At 43.8% G+C, this 23,185-nt stretch overlaps 1 protein-coding gene across 1 annotated transcript in view; it reads right to left on the bottom strand.

The window, feature by feature from the left end:
- Window positions 1-988: 988 nt before the first annotated feature.
- Window positions 989-23,185, bottom strand: part of SERINC5 (serine incorporator 5) — a 103,540-nt gene continuing 81,343 nt past the window's right edge. The window contains exons 6-12 of the mRNA XM_061158085.1: window positions 21,964-22,175; window positions 20,327-20,422; window positions 17,820-17,946; window positions 11,503-11,569; window positions 8,391-8,430; window positions 7,593-7,737; window positions 989-5,525 (exon numbers count right to left, since the gene is read on the bottom strand). Coding sequence (XP_061014068.1) covers window positions 5,378-5,525; window positions 7,593-7,737; window positions 8,391-8,430; window positions 11,503-11,569; window positions 17,820-17,946; window positions 20,327-20,422; window positions 21,964-22,175 — 835 coding nt within the window. The 3' untranslated portion in view covers window positions 989-5,377. The remainder of the gene's footprint in view (window positions 5,526-7,592; window positions 7,738-8,390; window positions 8,431-11,502; window positions 11,570-17,819; window positions 17,947-20,326; window positions 20,423-21,963; window positions 22,176-23,185) is intronic.

The following is a 23,185-nucleotide window of genomic DNA, read 5'->3' as shown; positions in this document are numbered from 1 at the left end:
CTACTGGATCCCCTCCCTCTGCTTTCTCGTTGTTCAGTCGCTCAGTCATGTCTAACTCTTTGAAACCCCATGGATCGCAGCATGCCAGGATTCCCTGTCCTTCACTGTCTCCCACAGCTTGCTCAAACTCATGTCCAATGAGTCAGTCATACCATCCAACCATCTCACCCCTCTGCTTGTTGGCTGTCAATCCCCACTTATCCTTGTATTGAGTTGATTTCTCTGCCCTCACTGCCCCAAGTCCCCCCACCTCCCCACCCCGTCCCGCACAGTGAACATGCTGAGTCCTAACCACTAGACCACCAAGAAATTCCTAAGTCTTACTGTTTTAACAAGCACCAGAATTATTATTTTTTTTTAAAGAGTTCATACATGCAGGATTTGGATCACACTGAACAATTTTTTTCACTTAACAACACACTGAAACACACTCAATGAAATATCCTTCCAACCACAGTGTTTTATTAACTACTTATCATTTCTAAGATGCCACAGGTAAAAATGTAGCCTCAAGGTCAAGATAAAGCCTCTTATTAAGAGCTCAAAGATTTAAGGAAGTGCCAAATCCTCTGGCTAAACAGATTTCTAAGACTCTTAAGTGTCTCCTAATCTCAGTTAGTTAGATAAGAGGGCTTCTGCCAAAATATGAGTATTGTCACACAGCATGCTCCAACGCAGGAGGCCCAGCTTTGATCCTTGGTCCAGCAACTAGGAGTTGCATGCCATGACTAAAGATTCTGAGCGCTGCAGTGAAAACCCTTCACAGCAAAGTAAGTTAAAAAAAAAAAAGAAAGCAGGCTGTAGAGGCTTTCAGCAAGGAAGAAGGCAAAAAACTTGGGTTTTCCTGTTTGTATCTTCTAGAAGCAGAACAGACTCTATGAAACTTGACAGAGGTTGAATTAACATTTGAAGACATCTTTGGAAGATGGTACATGGCAGACTTTTTGTATAAATATATTCAACAGAAAGAAGAAGAAAAAAAACCCCATAGTTTTCAATTTTTAATTTTATTAAAGTACAGAGTTAACAAGTTTTGAGTTTTCTACCTAGGAAAAGACTGGTCAACTTCGGCTGCTTCATAGAAAAATTAGCACTCAAAAGAACCCCAATTATAAATCCATAGGTGCCTTTGTGACTTAAAACAAAAAAATAACTAGTTTTAAAAGTTACCAAAACTCAAACATATCTGAGACCATTATAAATTTCAAACAGTAGATTACCACACATACTACATTTTAAAATTCTAACAGCAAAACATAACCACATAATTTGGCTATATCTAATTATTTCAGACAAGTTTTGTTTTAAAAAGTAACAAAGTTATGATTATAAAACTTCTGTAGTTTTTTTTCAAAGTAAAATAACCTTAAATCTTTAATAAAGGAAAAAAAAAACAATCCTTAAATTTCTTATAAATAGCTCTCAAGACATATATTACCCATCTGCTGCAAGCTTTCTTTACCTGAGAGAATTTCCCAGGATCCTTCACCACAAAGGATTACCTTAAAGAGTTCTTTCCAACATTTTACTCACATAAACATGATTAACACCTATGGAAGTGGATGTGGACAAATGCATTCTTAATCCACCATTCCCCAAGTTAAGTTTTTGCTGAAAGGATTTTGCTTTTAAAAAAAGAAAACCTCTTTGGTAAAAGCCAAATACTTCATCCTCTCAAAATGAACACTTCTGTAAATGATTTACTGAGGAAGGGAAAAAAGAGAGAGAGAGAGAGAAATCTTTAGAATGGTTAGCATTAATTCAAAAGACCTGTATCCTGCTAAGCGAGTATATTAGTGAGCACATCTCTGCCTAAAATACAAAACTGGATTAAAATGTCTGAGGCTTTACAAATATTTAAGGATGGCAGGAAACACAGTTAAGAACGAAGCCAGAGGGATTTAGTAAATCAAGGAGAATACCCTACAGAGAATGTCATGAACCCAGGGGTATCGGCACCGTCCTCAATGAAGGAGAGCCCAGGGTGCTCTCTGGACAAGTGCATCTTGGCCCGAGATCACATCCTTCTTAGTTATATCTAAAACCCCCTTTCATTTTCAAGAGGGGTAGGACATGAATGTACGCCGAAATGAGATGCTCTTTAGAAAGGCAATCAAAGGAGAAAAAGACGTAGGCAGCTTAAATGCATACGGGCTCTGGAATCCCCATTGCAGGTAACAGGAAGCACCAATGGTAGTAAACTTCTGGCCAAAATTATTATAAATAAGCAAATAATCTTAAAAAGGCAGAAGGAGACAACGTGGGGGGAATTAGCACTGCACAGAGGTCAACCATAGTGAAGGCATCTCTGAGCAACTGGAAATAAACAAAGGGGTGTGGGAGCACCCTTGCTGGCCACCAGAATCCCAAAGCCCCAGTAACCCCAACCTCCATCAGCCCGCATGCACACAGCCCATCTACTCTACAAAGGAGCTCCAAAGACTTCTGGCAAACAATTCTTTCAAGCCATTTCCCAAGAAATTGTGAGGACAAAAACAAAACTAACTAACCAGTATTAAAACAAAACAAAAATCAACCCAGGAAGGACCAAGTAGGGTTTCCGAAAGCCTTTGGTGAGAGAGTCTCTGGTCTTCAGTCAGGTGACACATCTAGACATAAACAGCAACATTCCCAGAAGAATCCCTTCCTCTATTTATGTGTATTTACTCGTGAAAATGAGAAGTGACAAAATTTCCACATCGGATGAACAGCACTGAGGAAGCTTACACATAGTTTTAAAAAATCTTCAGCTCTCATTGCTAAAGGAATCTGACCAGCAGCTTCTGAGAATGCACTTTTAAAATCATGTATAAAAAGTTGTAGGAAGCAAAGTCTATTGTTCTGAAAACATTACCAGTCAATTTATCAAATGAACATCATCCTTAACAGCAACGCAAGGCAATTGGCACTGTGTTTCCAGTTTCTTAAAACATAATAGCACAGAAACGTAGACTCTTTAAACCCATGGATGTTGACTTACCACCTGAGTATCGTTTTCTACATTTATAATCATTAAAGTCAACATCTTATTTATACACCCTTAGTCCTCAGAGAACGTCCACATCGCTCTTGATTATTCGGATAAAACTGCTTAAATGTTCAATTGAGAATAAAAGAGTGACTGTAACTCTTCTTGTGTCAGACTGACCTTCAGAAAGGAACATTATCAGGCACCCACCAAGTCTGAAGCAGCTGGAAGGTGTGGGTTGGCTGCGGGGGAGGGGGGCTAAGGAAGGAAGCCTGGCCACTGGCGATGTCCTTTCCTCTGTGTCTCCCCGAGCTTTTTTCTGCACAGGAAGGGCCAGCTCAAAGCCACAGAGTTGGATGCTAGACCCTAGCAGGAAGAAAATCCAACAACACCAGCCACTGACAGCACGCCAGCTCTTGACCTGCCTGTCCTCCTGATCTCTGTAAAGCCATCTCGCTTACCCGAGCCTGTCACTGCACCAGCCACCGCAGTGGCCCCTGCCAGGGTGCTGAGCCACACACCCCACTGCCGCACATGTCTGACCACGGAGCTCCCACCCCACGGCGTCACTGTGGGCCACGCGTGGCAACCACGCCTTTTGTGCCTACGGAAGATCTCTGGACCAAGTATGAAGAGTTCCCGATCTGGGGGGGAGAAAAAAAGAACTTGATCGAGTGTACAAAACAAGGCTCTCTCACACGCACACGAGTGCCTTTAAAAAGTGAATCTCCAACACTGTAACTAAGGCAAGTTTCTGGAGGAATTCATCCACTGGATGCCCCTTGCCTCCACCCAACTCCTCCATTTTCTTGAGAGGAGGGAGAAGGAGTGAGTGGAAATGAAGAGATGGGACCAAGTTCCCAGGCCAGCATTTGGCACCCTGGAGCCCAGCTTATGGGGGACCCAACGCACACAGCAGGGCACGGAAAGTAAAGGCCGAATCTTTTCATTCTGACTCTCTGCCCAGGTGCCGAGAGGATTCTTTCCACCCTGCATGAAATACTAAGAGGCGGGCCCCACTGTGTCTCCACCGGGGTCTCCGGTGGACTTTCCACTGTGTAAACTCCTCCCTGGACGAGAGCATCAACACTGAAAACGGAGATCTTCTTACACAGCTGCCTAGAGTCAATCTCTCTTAAGGGTCACCTTAGGAGTATGAACTTTGGAAATTTCTGTGGCTTTTGCTCATGGCTTAATTAAAGAACTCCCCACCCCACCCACTGTTTCTTCTAAGTATATCTGGTCACTTCTACAACTTGTATAATTGGAGGCCTTACCTGCTCAGTCCTGTTTGAGGTGCTGCCTATGATTCTCACCTCAGCAAATCTACCCCCAAAATCATAAGGGACAGTAATGGTGTGGTCACATTACAGATCCAGAAAACAAAAGCCCTTTTGCTTTCACAATTTCAAAGGCCTCGAGTGGAAGAGAAACTGGTTGACGTCAGTAATGAAAAGAGGGGTGCAGCAGGCTTCAGTCAAGAAGCAACTTCCCAGGTTAGGTCCTAAAGTGTTATGACTATCAATCCACAAACAAGAACTACAGCAAAGAAAACAACACGAACATTGTTCTATCATCACGTGCACAACACCATGAGTAAGGGTCAAATTACTCCATCACCGCCTGACCTGAGTTACAAAACAAGTTACTAAGGCCGTAACTCAGATCAGGCGGTGACAATCTGGTGGGGGAATCACATGGGCGGTGATGGCAAATTGTGCTTTTTCACATTGTAAGGAAGATGCTGAACCGGAAGGGATGAGGGCACCTCTGGGAAGGGCAAGGGCAGAGTGAAGCCTGTGATTCCCAGCATCACAACTTCAAAGGGAAACGTGTCGGGGCTGGGAGGAGACAGCACAGGGGTGGAGTGAAAAGCTGATGCTTCCTCTTGGAGCCAATAAATACCCAGGGACCGTGAACAGGAGTTCTGCAGGCTGAGGTGTGGAGCCTTCTGAGGGGTCTGCCTTCTGTTGGAGGCAAAGGGCTCCAGATTTTGTCAGGTCTATTTCAGGGATAGGTAATAGGCCACACAAAGTAAGCTTTTATCCCTGTGATAAGACGTCATTCCCCAAACTCTGTTTTGGTAAGAAACACGCAGAAGGAAAATACTAGCCTGACCACTGTCCCAATATTTAGGGGTAAAACACATAGAAAATCTATAAACACTCAGCATCAATTTAGGTGAAATTTTCAATTCTTTGGGGGCAAACTGGTAGCTTCTTTTTGAATTTCAGAATTAAAAAAAGCAAATCAAGTGATTTTTTTTTCCCCCTGAAGGGTTTTCAGACCCACTGAAGCCAGCCAGGGGAACGCCAGCTTGTCACAAAGTACCAGTCACTGCCTGACTCCTGGGATATTTGTTCAAGGGCATCACTTCCCGCTGCAGAACCAAGGAGATTGCTCAGATCCTCACACGGAGTACTGAGGAGAGGGTCGACAGAGTGGGGCGACCAGCGTGCCCAGGTACAGGAGAACACATATCCAGCAGGAAGCCATCTTAACCCAAAAGATGGACCAGCTCCCGCTGAAGAAGGTCTCGATGTTGGCACTTTCGTAGCTGTAGAAACAAGAGACGCAGCTGTGGTCAGAGCAGGAAGAGGACAGGAGGTGAAAAGGTCTCTTCCCACCAAGTGTGTCCCTCCTTGCTCCCACCCCCCATCCCCCACCAGCCTTTCTTTTTTCCCTAGCAACTCAATTCAGATATTAATATAATTCACACCCACTTAAAGTACACGAGTTTTATTATATTCATAGATGTGTGTGGCCACCACCACAGTCAATTCTAGAACATTCTCATCACCCCAGAAAGAAACCTGCACTCTTCAGTTGCCCTCCCATTTCCTCCTCCATGTGGCCCCTGATGACTTAACCACTTTCTATCTGTATGGCTTTGCCAGTTCTGGACATGTCACCAGGCATGGAATCCAGGGGCCTCCTGTGACTGGCTTTTCTCGGCATATTTCTTGTGGGGTGTGTCCATGCTGTAGTATGTAACAGTACTTTATTCCTTTCTGTCGTGGAGGAATATTCCATTGTGTGGCTATAGCACCATTTGTTTATCCATTTGTCAGCTGATGGGCATTCGGTTGCTTCCACTTAGCTATTATGAACGATGCTGCCATGAACATTTGTGTATAAGCTTTTGCGCGGACGTGTGTTTTCCTCCTCTTGACTATATAATTAGGAGTACAACTGCAGGATCACATAACAACTCTGTGTTCAACACTTTGAGGAACTATTTTCCAAAGTGCCTGCACCATTTTTGCCTACCAGGAGTGAGAGAGGGCTCCAGTTTTAACACATCCTTGATATCTGTTATTTTCTGCCTTCAACCTTTCTTAAGCTTCCCAAGCCAAAATGTTCCAGGAATTCCAAAGTATCTCTGGGAAGCACAAGAGGCTCCAGTGCCCTCTTCTCCCTCAGGATGTCTGGGAAGATCTCCTCAGGGAAGCCTTTGCCGTCCCTCTGTTCGTAACCTCCTCCCCCACGATCCCCACCCCACTCCTTGTTCTTCGTCCTCATTTTTCTCTCCAGTAGTCACCAATGTCTGACACACTGCATTTGATGTGGACCACTCTCCTCCTCCCCCACTAGAATACAGGCCCGCCACCCACAGCAGTGCGGCCCGGAGAAGCCACTCATATGCTTGTTGCACAATGAGTCTAAATAAATTCTCCAGGCCAGAATACTGGAGCGGGTAGCCTTTCCCTTCTTCAGGGGATCTTTCCAACCCAGGGCTCAAACCCAGGTCTCCCACACTGCAGGTGGATTCTTTACCAGCTGAGCCACAAGGGAAGCCCAATAATACTGGAGTGGGTAGCCTATCCCTTCTCCAGCAGATCTTCCCAACCCAGGAATCGAACTGGGGCCTCCTGCATTGCAGGCAGATTCTTTACCAACTCAGCTATCAGGGAAGCCTAAATACCTATCCTAAGTTATTCTAATGTCTACCTTAGGTATATCCTAATGTACACCAAATTATGATCCAACAGAAACTCTGGATCAAAGAAAGATACAAAAGGAATCGGAAAGAATCTTCACATAGTAACAGGTAAGTCAGACACATTATGTTAGTTAAAAAAAAAAAAAACCCAACTCTTGAAGGAGAAAATATGTGTAATCACATTTATGTTTTAAACAATTATATAGGCTTATAAATGCACAGGAAAGAAATAAAAGGAAATACATCATATGATTAGCAGTGGTTATGGAGTTGGGGTGGAGGGTCCATGCTACTTTTCATACTTACATATTAGTTGTTTTTTGTGGTTTTTTTTGAGACGTTTCAAACTTTTGTAATGAAAGTAAAAAAAAAAAAAAAAAGACAAAGTAGAAAAAAAGAGTAATTCTAAGTTCTTCCTCCATTACTGTTACTATGTTCTATAGACTGCCCATATGCTATTAACCTCCTATTTTCTTAAGGCTGCAGTAAGCATCACCAAATTCCAGGGTTAAAAGTATGCCAAAAGACTGTCAGGAACTCGGACTGTTTCTGGGAAGACGAGTGCAGCAGGTCTTGGAGAAGAGGTTAACTGACTTCGACAGATCTGATTTCCAGGCTGTCAAGAAGAGGATGTTTTTAAAAAAACAACTTCTAAAACGTCTAAGACGAGGGGCCACTCACTTGAACCAGTTGGTGACGGTCATCATCACATAGAGGGAAGCCAAGAAGAACATGAAGTGGAAATAGGCATAGCTGTAGACGGTGCCTTTCTTCTCATCATAAATGACCCGTGGGCCCTCTTTCATATTCCGCTTCTCTTCAGCATCTGTGAACCACAAAGTGAGCACAAGCTCCATGAGTGAACACAAGGATGCTTATCGCTTTTGCAAAGCCAAACTTGCTAATTTCCAACCCAGAGGCTGATGAGAAGGAAAGCTGTCAAACACCACTTGTACCCTCAGGCAATCTCATCTATGCCATAAGCCCCAAGCTCCCACCTCACCCCAGAACCTTCTGTAATAGGAAGAGTTACCTACTGGCACATTTATTTTAACTGAAGAGAGCTCTTAAACACAGAAGACTTATTATAAACTCAGAAGAAAGTGACAGCAGAGCAAGAGTTCTCAAGCCCCTGGAATGCTCCAATTCAAGAAGAGTAAGCTGAATGAAAGAAATTTTCCAAATTTGCATTCCTTTAAAAAAAATATCACTTCTTGCTCCTCAAAAATGTACTGTGTAATTTAACTTATAAATATGAGCCAAAAATATCAACTTTTCCTCATCTGCCAGAATACCAACACAAATCCCAAAGGCCCTTTGGGAAGAACGTGTAAAGTATATAAACAATAAACCAGCTCTGGAATAAAGGAATTCCTCTTACCACTCGAGTTATTTGTGCCTAAATCCCAAACGCCTACAGACGAATGGTACAGGTCTGCAGGGCATCACGGAGGCCCAGATGGAATGTTGTCCACTTACCCTCTCCCCCAGAGCCGAAGCAAAAGCAACACCGGGCTACCTGTGAAGGCAAAACCAACCAAGTCAGGAGGCTTGCTTTCTGCTTTTCCATCTCCACATCGGTTAGGAACTAAAGGCCACCTATGTGCCAAATTTTCCCCATCTGAACTACACCCCAAATCCAGAACTGTACACTTCATCGCTTCGAAAGGTTCTACTAAGTGTCTGTTCTTCCCTGACGGTCTGGGGGCTGGTGAGATGGGAAACATGAGGACATGGAGGTGAGCCACCCCGAGCCCCTTCCAGGGGGCCCCCCTAGTGCCTGCTCAATCCCTGTGAGCCTCTGGCCGGCAGCTCCAGGTTCTGCCCTAGCTGGGAGTCGCCCCACGCTCAAGCAAGCCCTTCCTGGGCAACCCACGCAGGATAAGAGCTCCTAGCAGGGGTGTCAAGGTGCGGCCACAACCCCTGGGGGACAGTTCTGATGGGTCATATCTGCTCCGAGCCCCCGCGGGATGAGCAGAGGCTCTGCCCAGACTGCAGTGCCCTTCAACTCCCCTTCCCTCCTCCACATGTGCTGAAAAGTCAAAGTGTTAGTTGCTCCGTCATGTCTGACATCCCATGGACTGTAGCCCGCCAGGCTCCTCTGTCCAGGGGATTCTCCAGGCAAGAATACTAGAGTGGGTTGCCATTCCCTTCTCCAGAGGATCTTCCTGACCCATGGATTGAACCCGGGTCTCCTGCATTGTAGGCAGATTCTTTACAGTCTTCTGAGCCACCCGGGGAAGCCTCCCTAATAAATATCCTGCACATCAGGCTCTGCCCTGGCGGCCACTTCTGGAGAACTCAGCCGGGAGCATGAAGTGAATGAGATAAGGTCCCCTCCGTCTGGGAGCTCCCGCCTGGCGCGCTGCTCTACTTGCTGCTCCATGCAATCCTCTGGCACCAGGGAGTGAGGTCATTATCCTGCTTTCAGGTGAGGGAAACTGGGGTCAGCCAGGTTGAAGACCTGGCCTTACGTCACTAAACAAGCTTAGTGACAGAGCTGGGCCAGGAACTTGGGCGGGTGGGAACTCCCAGGTCTGTGCTTCACAAGGGGAAACAGGCAGCATGTGATATCTCGACGGTGGAGCCGACAGACTCAGAAAGGGGAAAACTAAGGGATCTGGAACCAGGAGGTCCACCTACGTTCCTACTAGAATCAGGCTCTGAGCTGGCCACCTGAGGGGAGCAGGGGTACCAGGGACGGCGACACATGGGGTGACTCCTTCCAAACGTCGTACCAGGTTTCTGACCTACTCAAAACAAAAAACTTAGTTTTTTAAAATTGGGTTTACGAAAAATTACTACACCAATTCCAGAAAGACTCTGGTAAGCAGAATAAGAAACACAACACATACCAGGACAGCCTAGGAAGTGCTGGGTCCTCAACGCCTCTTGGCTGGTAATAGTTTTATGATAAAGAACAGAGAGCTGGGGGCAAGGACGTGGGAATCCAAGCCCTTGTCCCATTTAGACCACCCAAAGCCAAGCCCTTTTTCTTTCCCGTGTCAAGGAAACTTGTCATAGAGGCACTGGTCTTGACAGAATCTTGGATCAAGGGATACAGTCTAAGATTCATTAATTCATTCAGTGGGCCCAAGACAAGTTATGCTGGGGTCCCAGTTCTTTTGAAGCTTAAGTTACCACAAGAAATGACTGACTCTCTCTTTCAAAGATCTATCCTGTGAAACGTGATGCAAGGAGTTGGTGAACCAACTTCCATCCTGTGTGCGCTCCAGTTCAGAGGGAAACACTGGGGCTCTTTCCCTCGGAATGAGAAGAAAAACATTCTCTTAAATCTAATGCAGAGACTTGCTGTTCTTTGCACTTTAACTCTGTTCACAATAGGGATATTGAAGCCAGAGCGGTCTAGCCTCAGCAGGGGGTCACCCAGTCAGTGGTGAGCAAGACCGCCTGCCTTCTAGAGCCATTCTCTTCTGAAGAATAGGCAGCAACCCATTCAGACTCAGTACAGTCTGCTCCTTCTTCCAAGTGACAGAGAGAGCCGGGGAACGCTGCTGGCAGACTGACAACCCCTCATAACGGTCCACTATCTCCAGGTTAGGTGGAGGGAGGCCCATCCCCAGAGCAAAGCGCCCGATCTGGACAGACCCCAGGGCCCTTCCTCCAGGCAGGGAAAGGCAGCCGGGGGTCAGACGCCAGGCAGGGTCAGCAGCAGAGCCGGCAGACAGCAGCCGGATCTTGGGCAATGGTGGTTGGGAACACAGCACTGACTCGAGCCAGAGTACATGGTTTACATGCTGGCGAATCCCAAGTTTAACGGACTTAACTTTTCTGTTTGTCCCCCACCCTGCTGGAAAATGGAGATAAAAGCCTCCTTGGGTTTCTTTGAAGATGAAATCACAGATGCAGTGGTTAGAACACAGCAAGTCCTAGCCGTCCCTGGAAACGCCTCTTCTTTCCATTCTTGGAGTCAGGGCGGAGTCTCTTTCTGGCTGCTTCCAACTGATTAGACCTTTTGTAACCTCAGTGGATGTTCCACCCAGGGCCTCAGGAGAGGACTTTTGCATCAGAAAGAAAAAGATATTCTGCTGACCGGCAGGCCTCTGTTCACTGTTTGCTATTCTTCGCCCCATGAATTGCCCACCTGCTGGAGCTGCTGCAGGGAATAAGCTCACATATAGACAGCGCCCAGCAGGGAACGGACAGGGTGTCCCTCCCCTTCTCCTTCCAACAGCCGCCGTCTGACCTCACAGTTGTGCCATGTATGGAGAATACAGACAGGTACACACTAGGGGAAGGGACCAGAAGTTAAAAGAACCCACATGCATTCTGTTACGACAGAGGAGAAAAGCAGAGAGCAGACTGACAAGCTACCCAGGGCTTTGGTGGGAGCGAGGTCGCTGGATGCCACACCAGAGGCTGAATTTGTCGGAGAAAAATCAACAATTTTAATACTATAGTATGTTGAGGACATTTCTTTTTCCGTACAGGAATCGTGTTCCTTCCTGAGTAAAAAAAAATGGGATCATGGGATGCAGACCACTAAAGATGCAAGTAAACACATAAAAAGCCTTCCTGGGAAATGGGTCTTCCGGGATGAAGCAGAGCCAAGAAAAGGAAATGAACTTACTTCCAGCTCGGGAGCTGTGTACCGGCCCTGCAGAGCATCGGAACTTGATCTTGTCGTCGATGTCAAACTAAGACAAAGAGAAAGGTCAGCTGAGTTAACGTGTTACATGTTAACATGTCATATAACAAGTCAGAGGAGGGCAGAGCTGCCTGGCCAGGACTCTAAGGAGGCTCACTCTAACCTACAGTTCTGCTTAAATAAAAGTTGTCTATTTTAATATCCCACTTTATTCCAAAACTGGCTGACCAACTCAACAGCCAATGTCTTCTTCCATGGATGGCATTAGATCATTTTATGCAAGCAGAAGCTTAAAAAAAAAAAAAAAGTTGTCTTTTGGTCCTGTTACTTTGGTTTTCACTTTGGTTTTTTGCCTCTCCTCCTTCAAATGCCAACATACTTTTCAGATTTCACTGTTATCTTTCTCCTCCTTTTGACTAGTCTCACTTAGAAGAGAACTCAAAGGCATGAAAAGCGAAGGTCGTCACAATTTTCTGTGATAATCAGTCTTGGACAGACAAGTTTTTCTATTTAGAAATTCAGTATATTGTAGCTATCAATGTCATTTAAAAAAATTCTTCCTGCCACTTTCCTCCTGCCTAGAGAGGTAAAATGTTGTAAAATCTGGCTTACCGAGGTACAAAAAGGCATTTATTTTTTCCTGGGGTGGGGATCATTTTAAGCACATTTCTATGTGTAAATATACAGTGTACATGAATAACCTATACAGATTCATTTAGCAAATGTTTACTGAAGGTGTGCCCTGTTCTAAGCACTGGGAACTCAGTGAGACATACAACAATCCCTTTCCTCCTGCCACTCCAGGGATAGGGGAGAGGGTGGGACCGTGGGAGCTGTTAGTGGAGAGGCAGGAATTCCAGACTCATTTCAACCAAATAAACCACAAAGGGAACACTGTCTTCTCGACTCATTCTCATCCTCTTCCCCAAGGAGAGAAGAGATCAATGAGATGCAAATAAACAATAAAAAGCTTCCCTCATAAAAAGGTCCTCTGGGATCCAAGATCATTGTTTCTTTTGTGGTCCACTCAGCCCAACAGCATCACTTTCAATTCTGCTTTGAGCAGATGGATGTTAATAGAGGCCCACTCTACTACCACATCCTGGCTTGAGCCTGGTCTGAGGAGTGACAGAAACAATTCTATGGCTGTGTGCCCAAGAAACACACATGCCTGGCTCCTGCACTCAAGGTGCTATATTTTGCGCATATGAATTATGAGTTAATACAGTCTGTCATTTCCATGGGGGCACATGTGACTTAACTTCAGGAAGAGATCGATATCTGGAATTTTCATCTGAAAGATGACGTTTATTCTTTACAAGAGTTTGACTAAATATTCCATTCCCTAACTTCTTGGGAATAAGATGGTTTCAGAAAAGCCAACTTTTGGTCCTGGCACCTCTGTCCCTTCACTTTCATCATCGGAGAACACTAAGAGGGGGAGCTTCTGTTCTTACTTCTAAAAATACCTATAATCTGTTCATCATATATATGGCTTCTATAAGTAAATGTAACTACAAAATAAGGTCTTTATTCAGTCATTGCCTTTATCCACAAAACATTCTTCTTAGAATTACTGAGAAAATACTGTTGTTTTTGTTATTTTACAAACTCTTTAAAAGCCTGAGAAATTCTTACTGTCTGCACCCTGGCTATTACTAGAACCATCTGGTCTGCACAAGACAATTCCCGGATTATCCATCACCTCTTCCCTTCCAGGGCTCGGGGCTGAGTGACTTTGACCCTGTGCTTCCTGTGGGGGTGGAGGAGCCTGGCAGGATTTGGCTGGGGCAGAGCTTCACTGGACACACAATGTCTAGTAACCTTATCTGATTAATACCCTGAGCCCTCACTCACTCACAGCCAGTAGCATCTTCCCGTTGCTGTGACGATGAAAAAAATAAACCTCCCGCTACCCCCAAGCCCTCCCAACCTCTGTTGAGCCCTGAAGCTCTTGCACACTGGAAGAAAGATTTGTAATGCAGATGCCCCTCCACATCTGCTTCAGTTGCTTTTGGAACTGGCCAAACTCCACTAGGTCACAGAAAATCTCCAGCCAACACGTCCAGACTTTCCTGCTGGAGACCACAGATTCTGCCCCTGACCAACTTACAGGGCCCTTGGGAGATCATGTGACTGTTCTCAGCCTTGGTGTAAGTAATCAAATTCAACTACCTTCCCAGTGTAACACAGAGCTGGAGACTCAGCTCCCAAGAGAAACCAGAGTTTGTAGGAAGGGGGCCTCAGCACACCCCTGATGCAGAGACATGAAGATTTCTAGCTGGCAGGTTCCGGAGTAACGGGATTCCCAAAAATACACCCCCCCGATTCTTAAAAAAAAAAAAAGAAAGCAGCAGGTCTATCCCACACCAACAGTATAGGTAACTCTCCTTGATGTGCCAACTCTTCTCAGTTTAAACTAGTCCCTCCAATGCCATCTTACTAATCTTGCAATTATTTCCAAATTATTTCCAAGTTATTTCCAAATAATCTTCCAATTATTTCCATGTTGCTGTGAATGTCCCATTTGAACTAGCAAGTTGTTTGACCCTTAGTAAAAATTCTGAGTTTTTCCAATTTTGTACTCAAATTCCTAGACAGCTGAAAAACTACTTATTTTCTTTTCTCTTAAGTATAGCTAAAACTAAAATAACCAGAAACATTTTATCACACAAATGCCTCCTAATAATGCAACTATGTAAGTCGCCCAGCTGATTGGTCCACCTAAGTAAAACGACCTGATTCCAAGTCATCCCAGGGGAAAGAAAAATGACTATGAACATGTCTCTCCCAATACTTCAGCAAAGGAGGTGGAAGGAAAGGTTTCCGTAATTGGGTGAGACATATAGGAGCAGGCTCCACATCTCAGTTTCCTTCTAAGTACATGGAGGGAACTGAATTTTGTGGGGTTGGGGGCGGTGCACAGCTTGTGGGATCTTAGTTCCCCAACAAGGAATCGAACCCAGGCCCTTGGCAGTGAGAGCACAGAGTCCTAACCACTGGACCTCCAGGAAATTCCACTCCATGAGGGAGCTCAACTTGATGGACTTCATAATCCTCTCTCATTTGACAGTTCGTGAATTTAAACCTAGAGACCAAGGAGGGACTTGAGGAGTAGCTAGGGGACGACAGGGCAGGTGCCAGCCTACGAGGGCACAGCGGCATAGCCATACAGAGAGAGCACCAGGGAACTCCTGACGGGGTCCAGGCTGTGACATTTCTTTACAGCATGATGCCTGGGTACAGGGGAAGGGGCGGCCTCAGCTGGAAAGCCAGGGTGTGGGTTTTGGCTGAACCCTCCTTCCAAGCTAAGACGGCCAAGAGTAAAACATGCTCATAGTGAGTGCCACAGAAGCAGGACTTGGGGCAGAAAGCCAAAAAGCAAAACTGGAGTTCATTGTGAGAGCCTCCTAAAGAAGCATTAGAGAGAGAGAGAGAGAGAGAGAGAGAGAGAGAGAGAGTGTGTGTGTGTCTGTGGTGGGGGTTGCGGGGTGGGGGATTCTCCAGCTAGGAGAGAACATAGCATAGTGAGCCTCTAAGATCTTACCGAAGTCCCAAGCAGTCTTGGACTTCTGTTGAAATGGGCGATTTCAGACTTCCAGGGTCCAGGGTTGGGAATCTGCCTGCCAATGCAGGAGGCACAGATTCAATCCCTGGTCGGGGAAGATTCCACATGTACTGGGGCAGTTAAGCCCGTGAGCCACAACTACTGAAGCCTGGGCACCCTAGCGCCTGTGCTCTGAACAAGAGAAGTCACTGCAATGAGAAGTCCCAGCTCCACAGCAAAGAGCTCCCGCTCGCCACAGCTAGAGAAAGCACACTCATAGCAACAGGACCAAAAATAAATAAGAATAAATTTTTTTTTAAAAAAAAGAAAGAAAACGGGTGAATTCTTCTCTCTGCAATGCACTAGTCTTCCTACAGATTCTATCGAGAAATCTAGACATTCTTGCAATCTTCAAATGACAGTTTTCGCCCAGGCAATGCAGCCTCCTGTTGTAACATCTTCCAACTTCTCAATCCTTTTTGAGTCGAGGAAGTCAAGCTTTGAAACCCTCCAAATTGTACCACCTCCCACACTTCCCCTTTTCAAGGCCCTCCTAGGGCTGCACTCAAATTCCCCTTGAACTCCAGGCTGCTTGGTATAAAGTTCTCAAAGCCCACTCCTCCTGGAGCTGCGGTGGGTAATCAGAGCAAACACCAGTCACCCAGGGCCCCCTCATCGTGCAGACTGCACTGAACCCCCAGCAATCAACTGCCATCACCAGGTGGGACATTCATGCCATGCGCTACATGCTACACGTGCTACATGCTACATGCGCTGCATCAGCGCCACGGAGCTGCCTGGTTACTCCTCAGCTCCACTTGGTGTGGCTGCTGTTTTCTGACTCCCCATCCTTCGAGCACTATGGTTTTGCAGATTGACTACCAGCATTCAATAACGTTTGCTATTGGCATTTAGACAGATTTTACATAGCAGCTGTCAGCTTTGAAAGTTCTTTTGGGAATCTCAGACTAGACCTTGCCAACCTCTGCTAAGGTGCTGCTAAATTTAAAAAGCGACATAGAGGGTGGAAATTACACACCACAAACCAAAACCACTGGTGGCAGTCCTATCACCATATTAAATAGCGTTTTTGCATCTTTTCCACTGATAGCAAACCTAAGCCCTATTTTATCTAAGGGAGCAAACATTTCTAATCATGTGGGATTAGGCATTCAGCAACTCACAAAAACACCTGATTTTAGTCTATCAAATATCTTTACAGCTGTTTTTTTTCTGATAATACAAACAAAAGAAGCAATAGCTCATGTTAAAAGAAAACACTTTTTTAAAGAAAAAAACAAAAAAATTATATACATAATACTAGCACCATTACAAGCTTGGTTTATCTCCTTCCAGGACTTTTTCTTCATATGTAAATACAACTACATTTTATTCTAAAACTGAAATATTCTACATTTATAGTTTAGTAACCTTTCTCCTTGCTGGACTCACCAATATTTTTTACCTGCCAATACAGAAAAAAAGTGAGTGACAGATCATAAAATTAGCCATGTTGCTGACATTTCTCCCCCAAAGCCCAAAAACAATAGACTCAGGAAGGAAACACTTAAGAAAGGAAGGACTGAGAATCAGGATTAAAATGTGGGTGCCTTAATGGTTTTCCTGAAAACATGCATTGAGGTGGGCCCAAATCAGTGAACACGCATGGAATTAATAATAATGGAAGGCCAGAAAGTGTTCGCCACGGTCGCTTCTGCTGTGTTCGCCACACAGTCGCGTCGTGTGGCGAGGCTGCCGCTGCGTCACAGACAGGCTGAGAGTCGACACTGCATGCCTTTGCACGCTTGATGCACAACTGTGAACACATGCTTCATAACACTCAGTTCTCCTGCCTATGTCTGTCGTCCAGGTCCACGTCTGTTGGTCCCTCTCTACAGCATGAAGGGGTGTGAGAAGCTGTGAGAGAAAATGCCAGCATGCACAGAGACACATTCTACTTATACAAGCTACCAAGGGTAGTCCAGTTTTGGCCAAAGGATCACTATAATGTGCCTGTGACTGGTTGAAATTTTTAGATACTGAAATATACTGAAATGTAAAACACAGGAGTAAAACCTAAACATCAAAGGGTTACTGTCAAGCAGAAGCGTGATCATCAGTGAAACATGTAAATGGAATAAGAAACTTATGATTCCTATCCTTTACTCTTCTCCCTCTGATATTTTTTTATATAGATTTTAAAATAACAAACCCCACCCCAAGCACCTAACACACAGCCTGCTTATATATCACACCTACTTTTGGAGGAATGACTTTGCTCCTTAAAAGCAATGTGAGTTTTAGCATAAAAGAAATGTTTCCTGTCTTTCCTGGACCAAACACAAAATGTCTGTGTATGGAGTACTTTGTACTCTTTCCATCAACAAGAGAACAAACGTTTTTTCTGTTGGAGTAGAAAGTTGCCAAAACATTCTGGCACATACCGTCTCTTCCTCACTTTGTGCTCCCTTACTCTCCAAAAGGGCTTTAGCAAGTAATACTCAGCCATCTTTTAAAGGATCGCAACATACCATATATATTTATTTTATTTACCCCAAAGAAGTACAAGCTATGTAAAATGAAGTCCAGCTAAATTTCATGCTGTAATACCACCTTCTTACTTCAGGCTTCATTTCCCCTCTTCCTCAGATGGTGTTTGTTTGACTGCCTCATACTGCTAAAACTTACGTAAATTCTCCTCTTGTACTTTTAAAGTCTGCAAAGACGGCCCCAGGTAACTTCTAAAACTTACCATGAATACAATATGCACACACACAAGATGGCAGTGCCCAGACCAGCAACCAAGGTCTTGTCCCTGTATAGGTCCTGGCCAAAGTTAGGCACACAGATGGTGACGTTCTTCCCGTGTTCATCTAGGACTTGTGAACAAAAGAAGAAAGGAATCATTGCCATATTAGAAAAGCCCTCTGTAACTCAGGGATGCATTCATGCTGGGAAAACTCATGCAGCATAGAACAGTGAACTCTCAGCGCTGGAAAGGTTTCCTCTACCATCCAACTCAACTCAGACTAGATCGCTGCTCTGTAAAGCACCCTCTTCCACCTAGGCAGCCTCTCTGAATAAGACCCTTGGGTGTCAGCTTAGTGCTAAAGGGGTCTTCGTACCAGGGATTTCTAAGAGTCATGTTCTTTTTCAGTACTTCTGGAGCAATAGTCAAAAGTATTGGCTCATGGGTCTTCTTCCCTCATGGCTCAATGGTAAAGAATCTGCCTGCCAATGCAGGAGACACAGGTTCGATCCCTGGGTTGGGAAGATCTCCTGGAGAAGGAAATGGCTACCCACTCCAGTATTCTTGCCTGGAGAATTCCATGGGCAGAGGAGCCTGGTGGGCTACAGTCCATGGGGTCACAGAAGGGTCAGATACAACTTAGGGACCAAATGATAACAATAAATTGGCTGACTGGGCAGCAGGTAGCATACAGGTAACTGAGAGCATCCTCCATGTCTATCCTCCTTGGACAGACACGGAGGCATGTTGAGACTAACCAACAACCAAACAGGAACTCGCAGGAACTGCTGTCTGGCCAACAGCCTCCACCCAGATAAGAAGTCATTCTATTGTCAGCAATAGGACGATGTCATGACATCTTTTAGGCTGTAACCTGGGAAACTTCTCAGTTGGCTAGAATCTTATAAAATTGTAGAGGCTATATAACAAAGATTCCTATCATATTACCATCATTAGTTGTTTACTTTTTATCTAACAGAGTCTTCAATTCTGAACACCCAAGCTGGCTCTATTTGCTCTGCCTAAAAATGAGGAACATAAATATAAAATAACAGACTACAAACCATTTTACAAACATGCACATTCTAAGGGCTTGAAGTTGCACTAAAATTATTACTTGTACTCCCACTTGAAACTGTAAACTTACCTGTGTGCTGTGGCTTAAGGAATCTTTATTCTTAGGCCAATGAAAATTTTCTTTACAAACCTGACCAAAATATGAACTTTGCTATTTAAATACTACCACCCAAAATTAAAAATAAAGTTTTATTCTGTATTTAAGTGACACCAGCCATTGAGAAGAAAAACACTGTAACCAAAAAACCCCATTATGTTAAAGCCAGAGATTAATATGTAAATAGTCAAAATACTCATAAAAGTTTTAAATAGGCTAGATTTAAATAAACTTGAAGTCAAATTTATAGAGCTTTTTTTCTAAAAAAACTACACCCAGGATAGACTATACTTAACAAAAACCTACAATTATATTCACATTGTACTATAAATAGCTATAAAGGCAAGACCCTACATACTACACGTATATGCTAAAACTTTCAAAAACATCTTTGCATTTACTTTCTAAATTTAAAAAAGGAAAACATCAATTTTCTACTCTAGAAAAAAGAGTATATGTATTTAACTTGATTTATATAAAATATACCCAAATATACACACATTTATATATATTATGTATATATGAGTATACATGTATATATACATCTATATATCACAAAAGTGGAAAAAATGATGAAATATAAGGAGTTGGGAGATCAAAATAAGAAAATACGGTCCTTTACTGGGAAAGTTCAAGGGCTCATCCAGTAACAACCTATAATGGTGTTTGATAGTTCTCAAATGCCCACTGCACTTACTCTACAAAAATAATAGGTAACCTTTACATAGCACCTCTGACATGCCAGAAACTGTACGTACACATATACACACGTACTCAACTGAAGTCTTAAAAACCACCCTATAAAAGAGGACTCTTAATTATCTTCTTAAAATAATAATTAAAATTCTTATTTTAAAGGTGAGATGTCTAGGAAGAGAAAAGTAAGTCACTTTATATAAGTTACTGAAGTAGCAGAACCACTGCCCCACATTCTTTCTCTGTTAGAGTCAGAGAAATGATCACTGAAGTAAATTAATAACCATCTAAAAAACAGTAACAATAATAAAAGGAACAAAAAGAAATATCATGAATATTTCTGATAATTTCTTGATTATTTGACTATTTCTGAGCAGGAAAATGCAGATTAGGCTTACAAGCAAACTCATTAGCCCCCGTGAGTTCATGTCTTTCCTGCAGAGCAGGAAGACTCAGGAGAAGGAAGGTCCAGGTTCATGTCCCATGCTGAGGACACTATTTAGTGAAGAAGTCTAGATCACCTCTCTACTTTGATGTATTGGATCTCTGACACTTAAATGATAGTTCGAGGAGACAGTCCTCACCCCACAAATGACAATATTCACCCTGCAAGTTCAGTCTCCCTACAAGGCCAGCTTACCTACTTCTGCAGGTTTGCTGGAGAGGGCTGAGAACGTGAGATATGTGACATAGCAGCTGATGAGACCCGACTGCAGTATCCCAGAGTGCGGCTGTCCTGGAGAACGACAAGGGACCATGTTATAAATCAGTGGTGAGAAAGCATATGCACCCCCACCAAAAAAAAAGTCTGCCCCAAACAATATCCCTCAAACTTGGAGCCCCACACTTGAAGGTAAGAAGAGGTACGTAACGTATTTCTCATATAACACTAAAATATTTGGGGGGTAGGGGGTCACACACTGAACCTAAATGCTGTTTCAGAGATGCCAAGTTCTGCCGAGTTCTCGCCCAACACCTTATTTTGATAATAACTACAGCTGTTCTGAAACATACTGCCTGGTCTCCCTGAGGTTCGTAACATTAGTTCTTAAATCACAAGGTCTCCAGAAAAAATTTACCCCTGTTAATTTGTGAGATCACATAGCTTAGGGGGGTAAATGATGGATTTTATAGGGAGGACTTGGATTCCAGACTCATAAAGTCACCAGATACTCAGAATCCATGCCCGTAGGGAAGAGTTCTTATCTGTCAATGGACAGAAAACCTTTGGGAATACTAGAATTGGTCCAAGCCAAAGAATGAGGCTATGGGACTCAGCATTTATTGGGCAAAGGCCTTTTATGTTACAATATTTAAATTAAACTGTTCAGATGGCTAAGAGTAACCAAGATGCGATAAAAGGGATTCATCGTTTTTTTTTGGTGAAATTTTCAACCATCCACAGACATAAAAAGATTTAGTTTTACCCAGTCTTCCCTCTGATTAAATTTATGTCCAGAATTTTACTTATCAAATTATAAGGACCAATAAAGGTAAAAAATAGGCGCTTTTCAATGGTGCTCTTTGGCATGGGGATGAGACTCACCTTTAACAACTAATGGCACTAAACCAAATTATAACTATTTCAAAGGGTATAATTTAACCCAAAGAATATTTTTATCTGAATACTAATAATGTTTTAGGAAATTCTTAACTGATAAAGGAACTGGGTGAGTAATAACAATCTCAATTTCAATAATGAACTTCAGTCATTTCTTTCTTTTGGCTTTGAAACAACCATGAGCAAGATCAGGCTCACAGGTTTCTATCGGCTTTGCTGAGGAAGGACTTGGATCTGAGAAAGGCCAGCTCCTGGGGCCAGCGGATGGCTAAGCCAGGATTGGATTTCCTGTTTCCTGATTCTGGGACCAGGCTGTACTTGATTTGTGGTCCACAGGGGTCTTAAGTCAAAGATAAGCCCCAAAACAGCTCCTTCAGGAGCCTTCTCATTCATTCAAATTTTACAAAAAGATTATAGGGAAGAGTTAAATATCCACTAAAGGCATTTTCAATCGAAACGCTCCTTGTAGTACATTATTTAACAATAGTAACATCTATCTTCTTATTTATTGATTTCATTATACTCAAATCTTTGACAGAGGCATGATTGACTATCACCTTCAGCCCACTGCAGGGAACGAACAGGACACTGGAATCCCACCTTTCCTATGCGGACCCACCTGTGGTAAAATAAGAACTGACCATAATTTCCAAAATTAGGGTCAAAGACATTTATAATATGAACAAGGAAGTATGGAAGGAAAAAAAACTGCTTACGATCTCGGACAGAAGGTGAGATGGATACCACTGACATAAGTAGACACAGGCCTCCATTTACTCCCAGGAGAATTTTATTTTCCAAGCAGCCATCTTTCTGGGTATAAAACACTGCCATCCAAATCAAACCTCCCGTGGTGATGGAGTACGCGACGAGGGTCACCAGGGACAGAGAGGCGTACCACAGCTTGTTGGTAGCTGTGCCTGCAGTCCTGTTTCTCCAGAAGTAGAGAAGAGGAAGGGGTGGGGGGAAGACAGGTCAGTCGATTCTCCAACAATATCTACCACCCTTCAAGCATTATTAGCTAATGCTGTCAGGTCCCAGACCATCGTAAGGAGTTATTCAGAAGACCTATCATTTTATTAGTTTTTGTGGATCACAACAAACTGTGGTAAATTCTTAAGAGATGGGAATACCAGACCACATGACCTGCCTCCTGAGAAACCTGTATGCAGGTCAAGAAGCAACAGTCAGACTGGACATGGAACAACAGACTGATTCCAAATTGGGAAAGGAGTATGAGAAGGCTGTATATTGTTACCTTGCTTGTTTAACTTCTATGTAGGGTACATCATGCGAAAGGCCAGGCTGGATGAATCACAAGCTGGAATCAAGACTGCCAGGAGAATTATCAACAACCTCAAATATGCAGATGATACCACTCTAATGGCAGAAAACAAAGAGGAACTAAATAGGCTCTTCATCAGGAGAGAGTGGAAAAGCTGGCCTGAAACTCAACATTCAAGAAACTAAGACCATGGTATCCTGTGCCATCACTTCACAGCAAATGGAAGGGGAAAAAGTGGAAGCAGTGAGAGATTTTATCTTCTTGGGCTCCAAAATCACTGTGGATGGCGACTGCAGCCATGAAATTAAAAGATGCTTGCTCCTTGGAAGGAAAGCAATGACAAACCTAGACAGCATATGCAAAAGCAGAGGCATTTATTTGCCAACAAAGGTGCATCTAGTCAAAGCTATGGTTTTTCCAGTAGTCATGTATGGATGTGAGAGTTAGACCATAAAGAAGGCTGAGTGCTGAAGAATTGATGCTTGTGAATTATGGTGCTAGGGAAGACTCTTGAGAGTCCTCTGGACCACAAGGAAATCAAACCGGTGAATTCTGAAGGCAATCAACCCTGAATAGTCATTGGAAGGACTGAAGCTGAAGCTCCAACACTTTGGCCATGTGATTCAAAGGGCCTACTCATTGGAAAAGACCGT

This window comes from Dama dama, chromosome 12, assembly GCF_033118175.1.
Source record: "Dama dama isolate Ldn47 chromosome 12, ASM3311817v1, whole genome shotgun sequence".
NCBI classification, from domain to species: Eukaryota; Metazoa; Chordata; class Mammalia; order Artiodactyla; family Cervidae; genus Dama; species Dama dama.
This window is presented reverse-complemented; position numbering and strand designations above follow the sequence as displayed.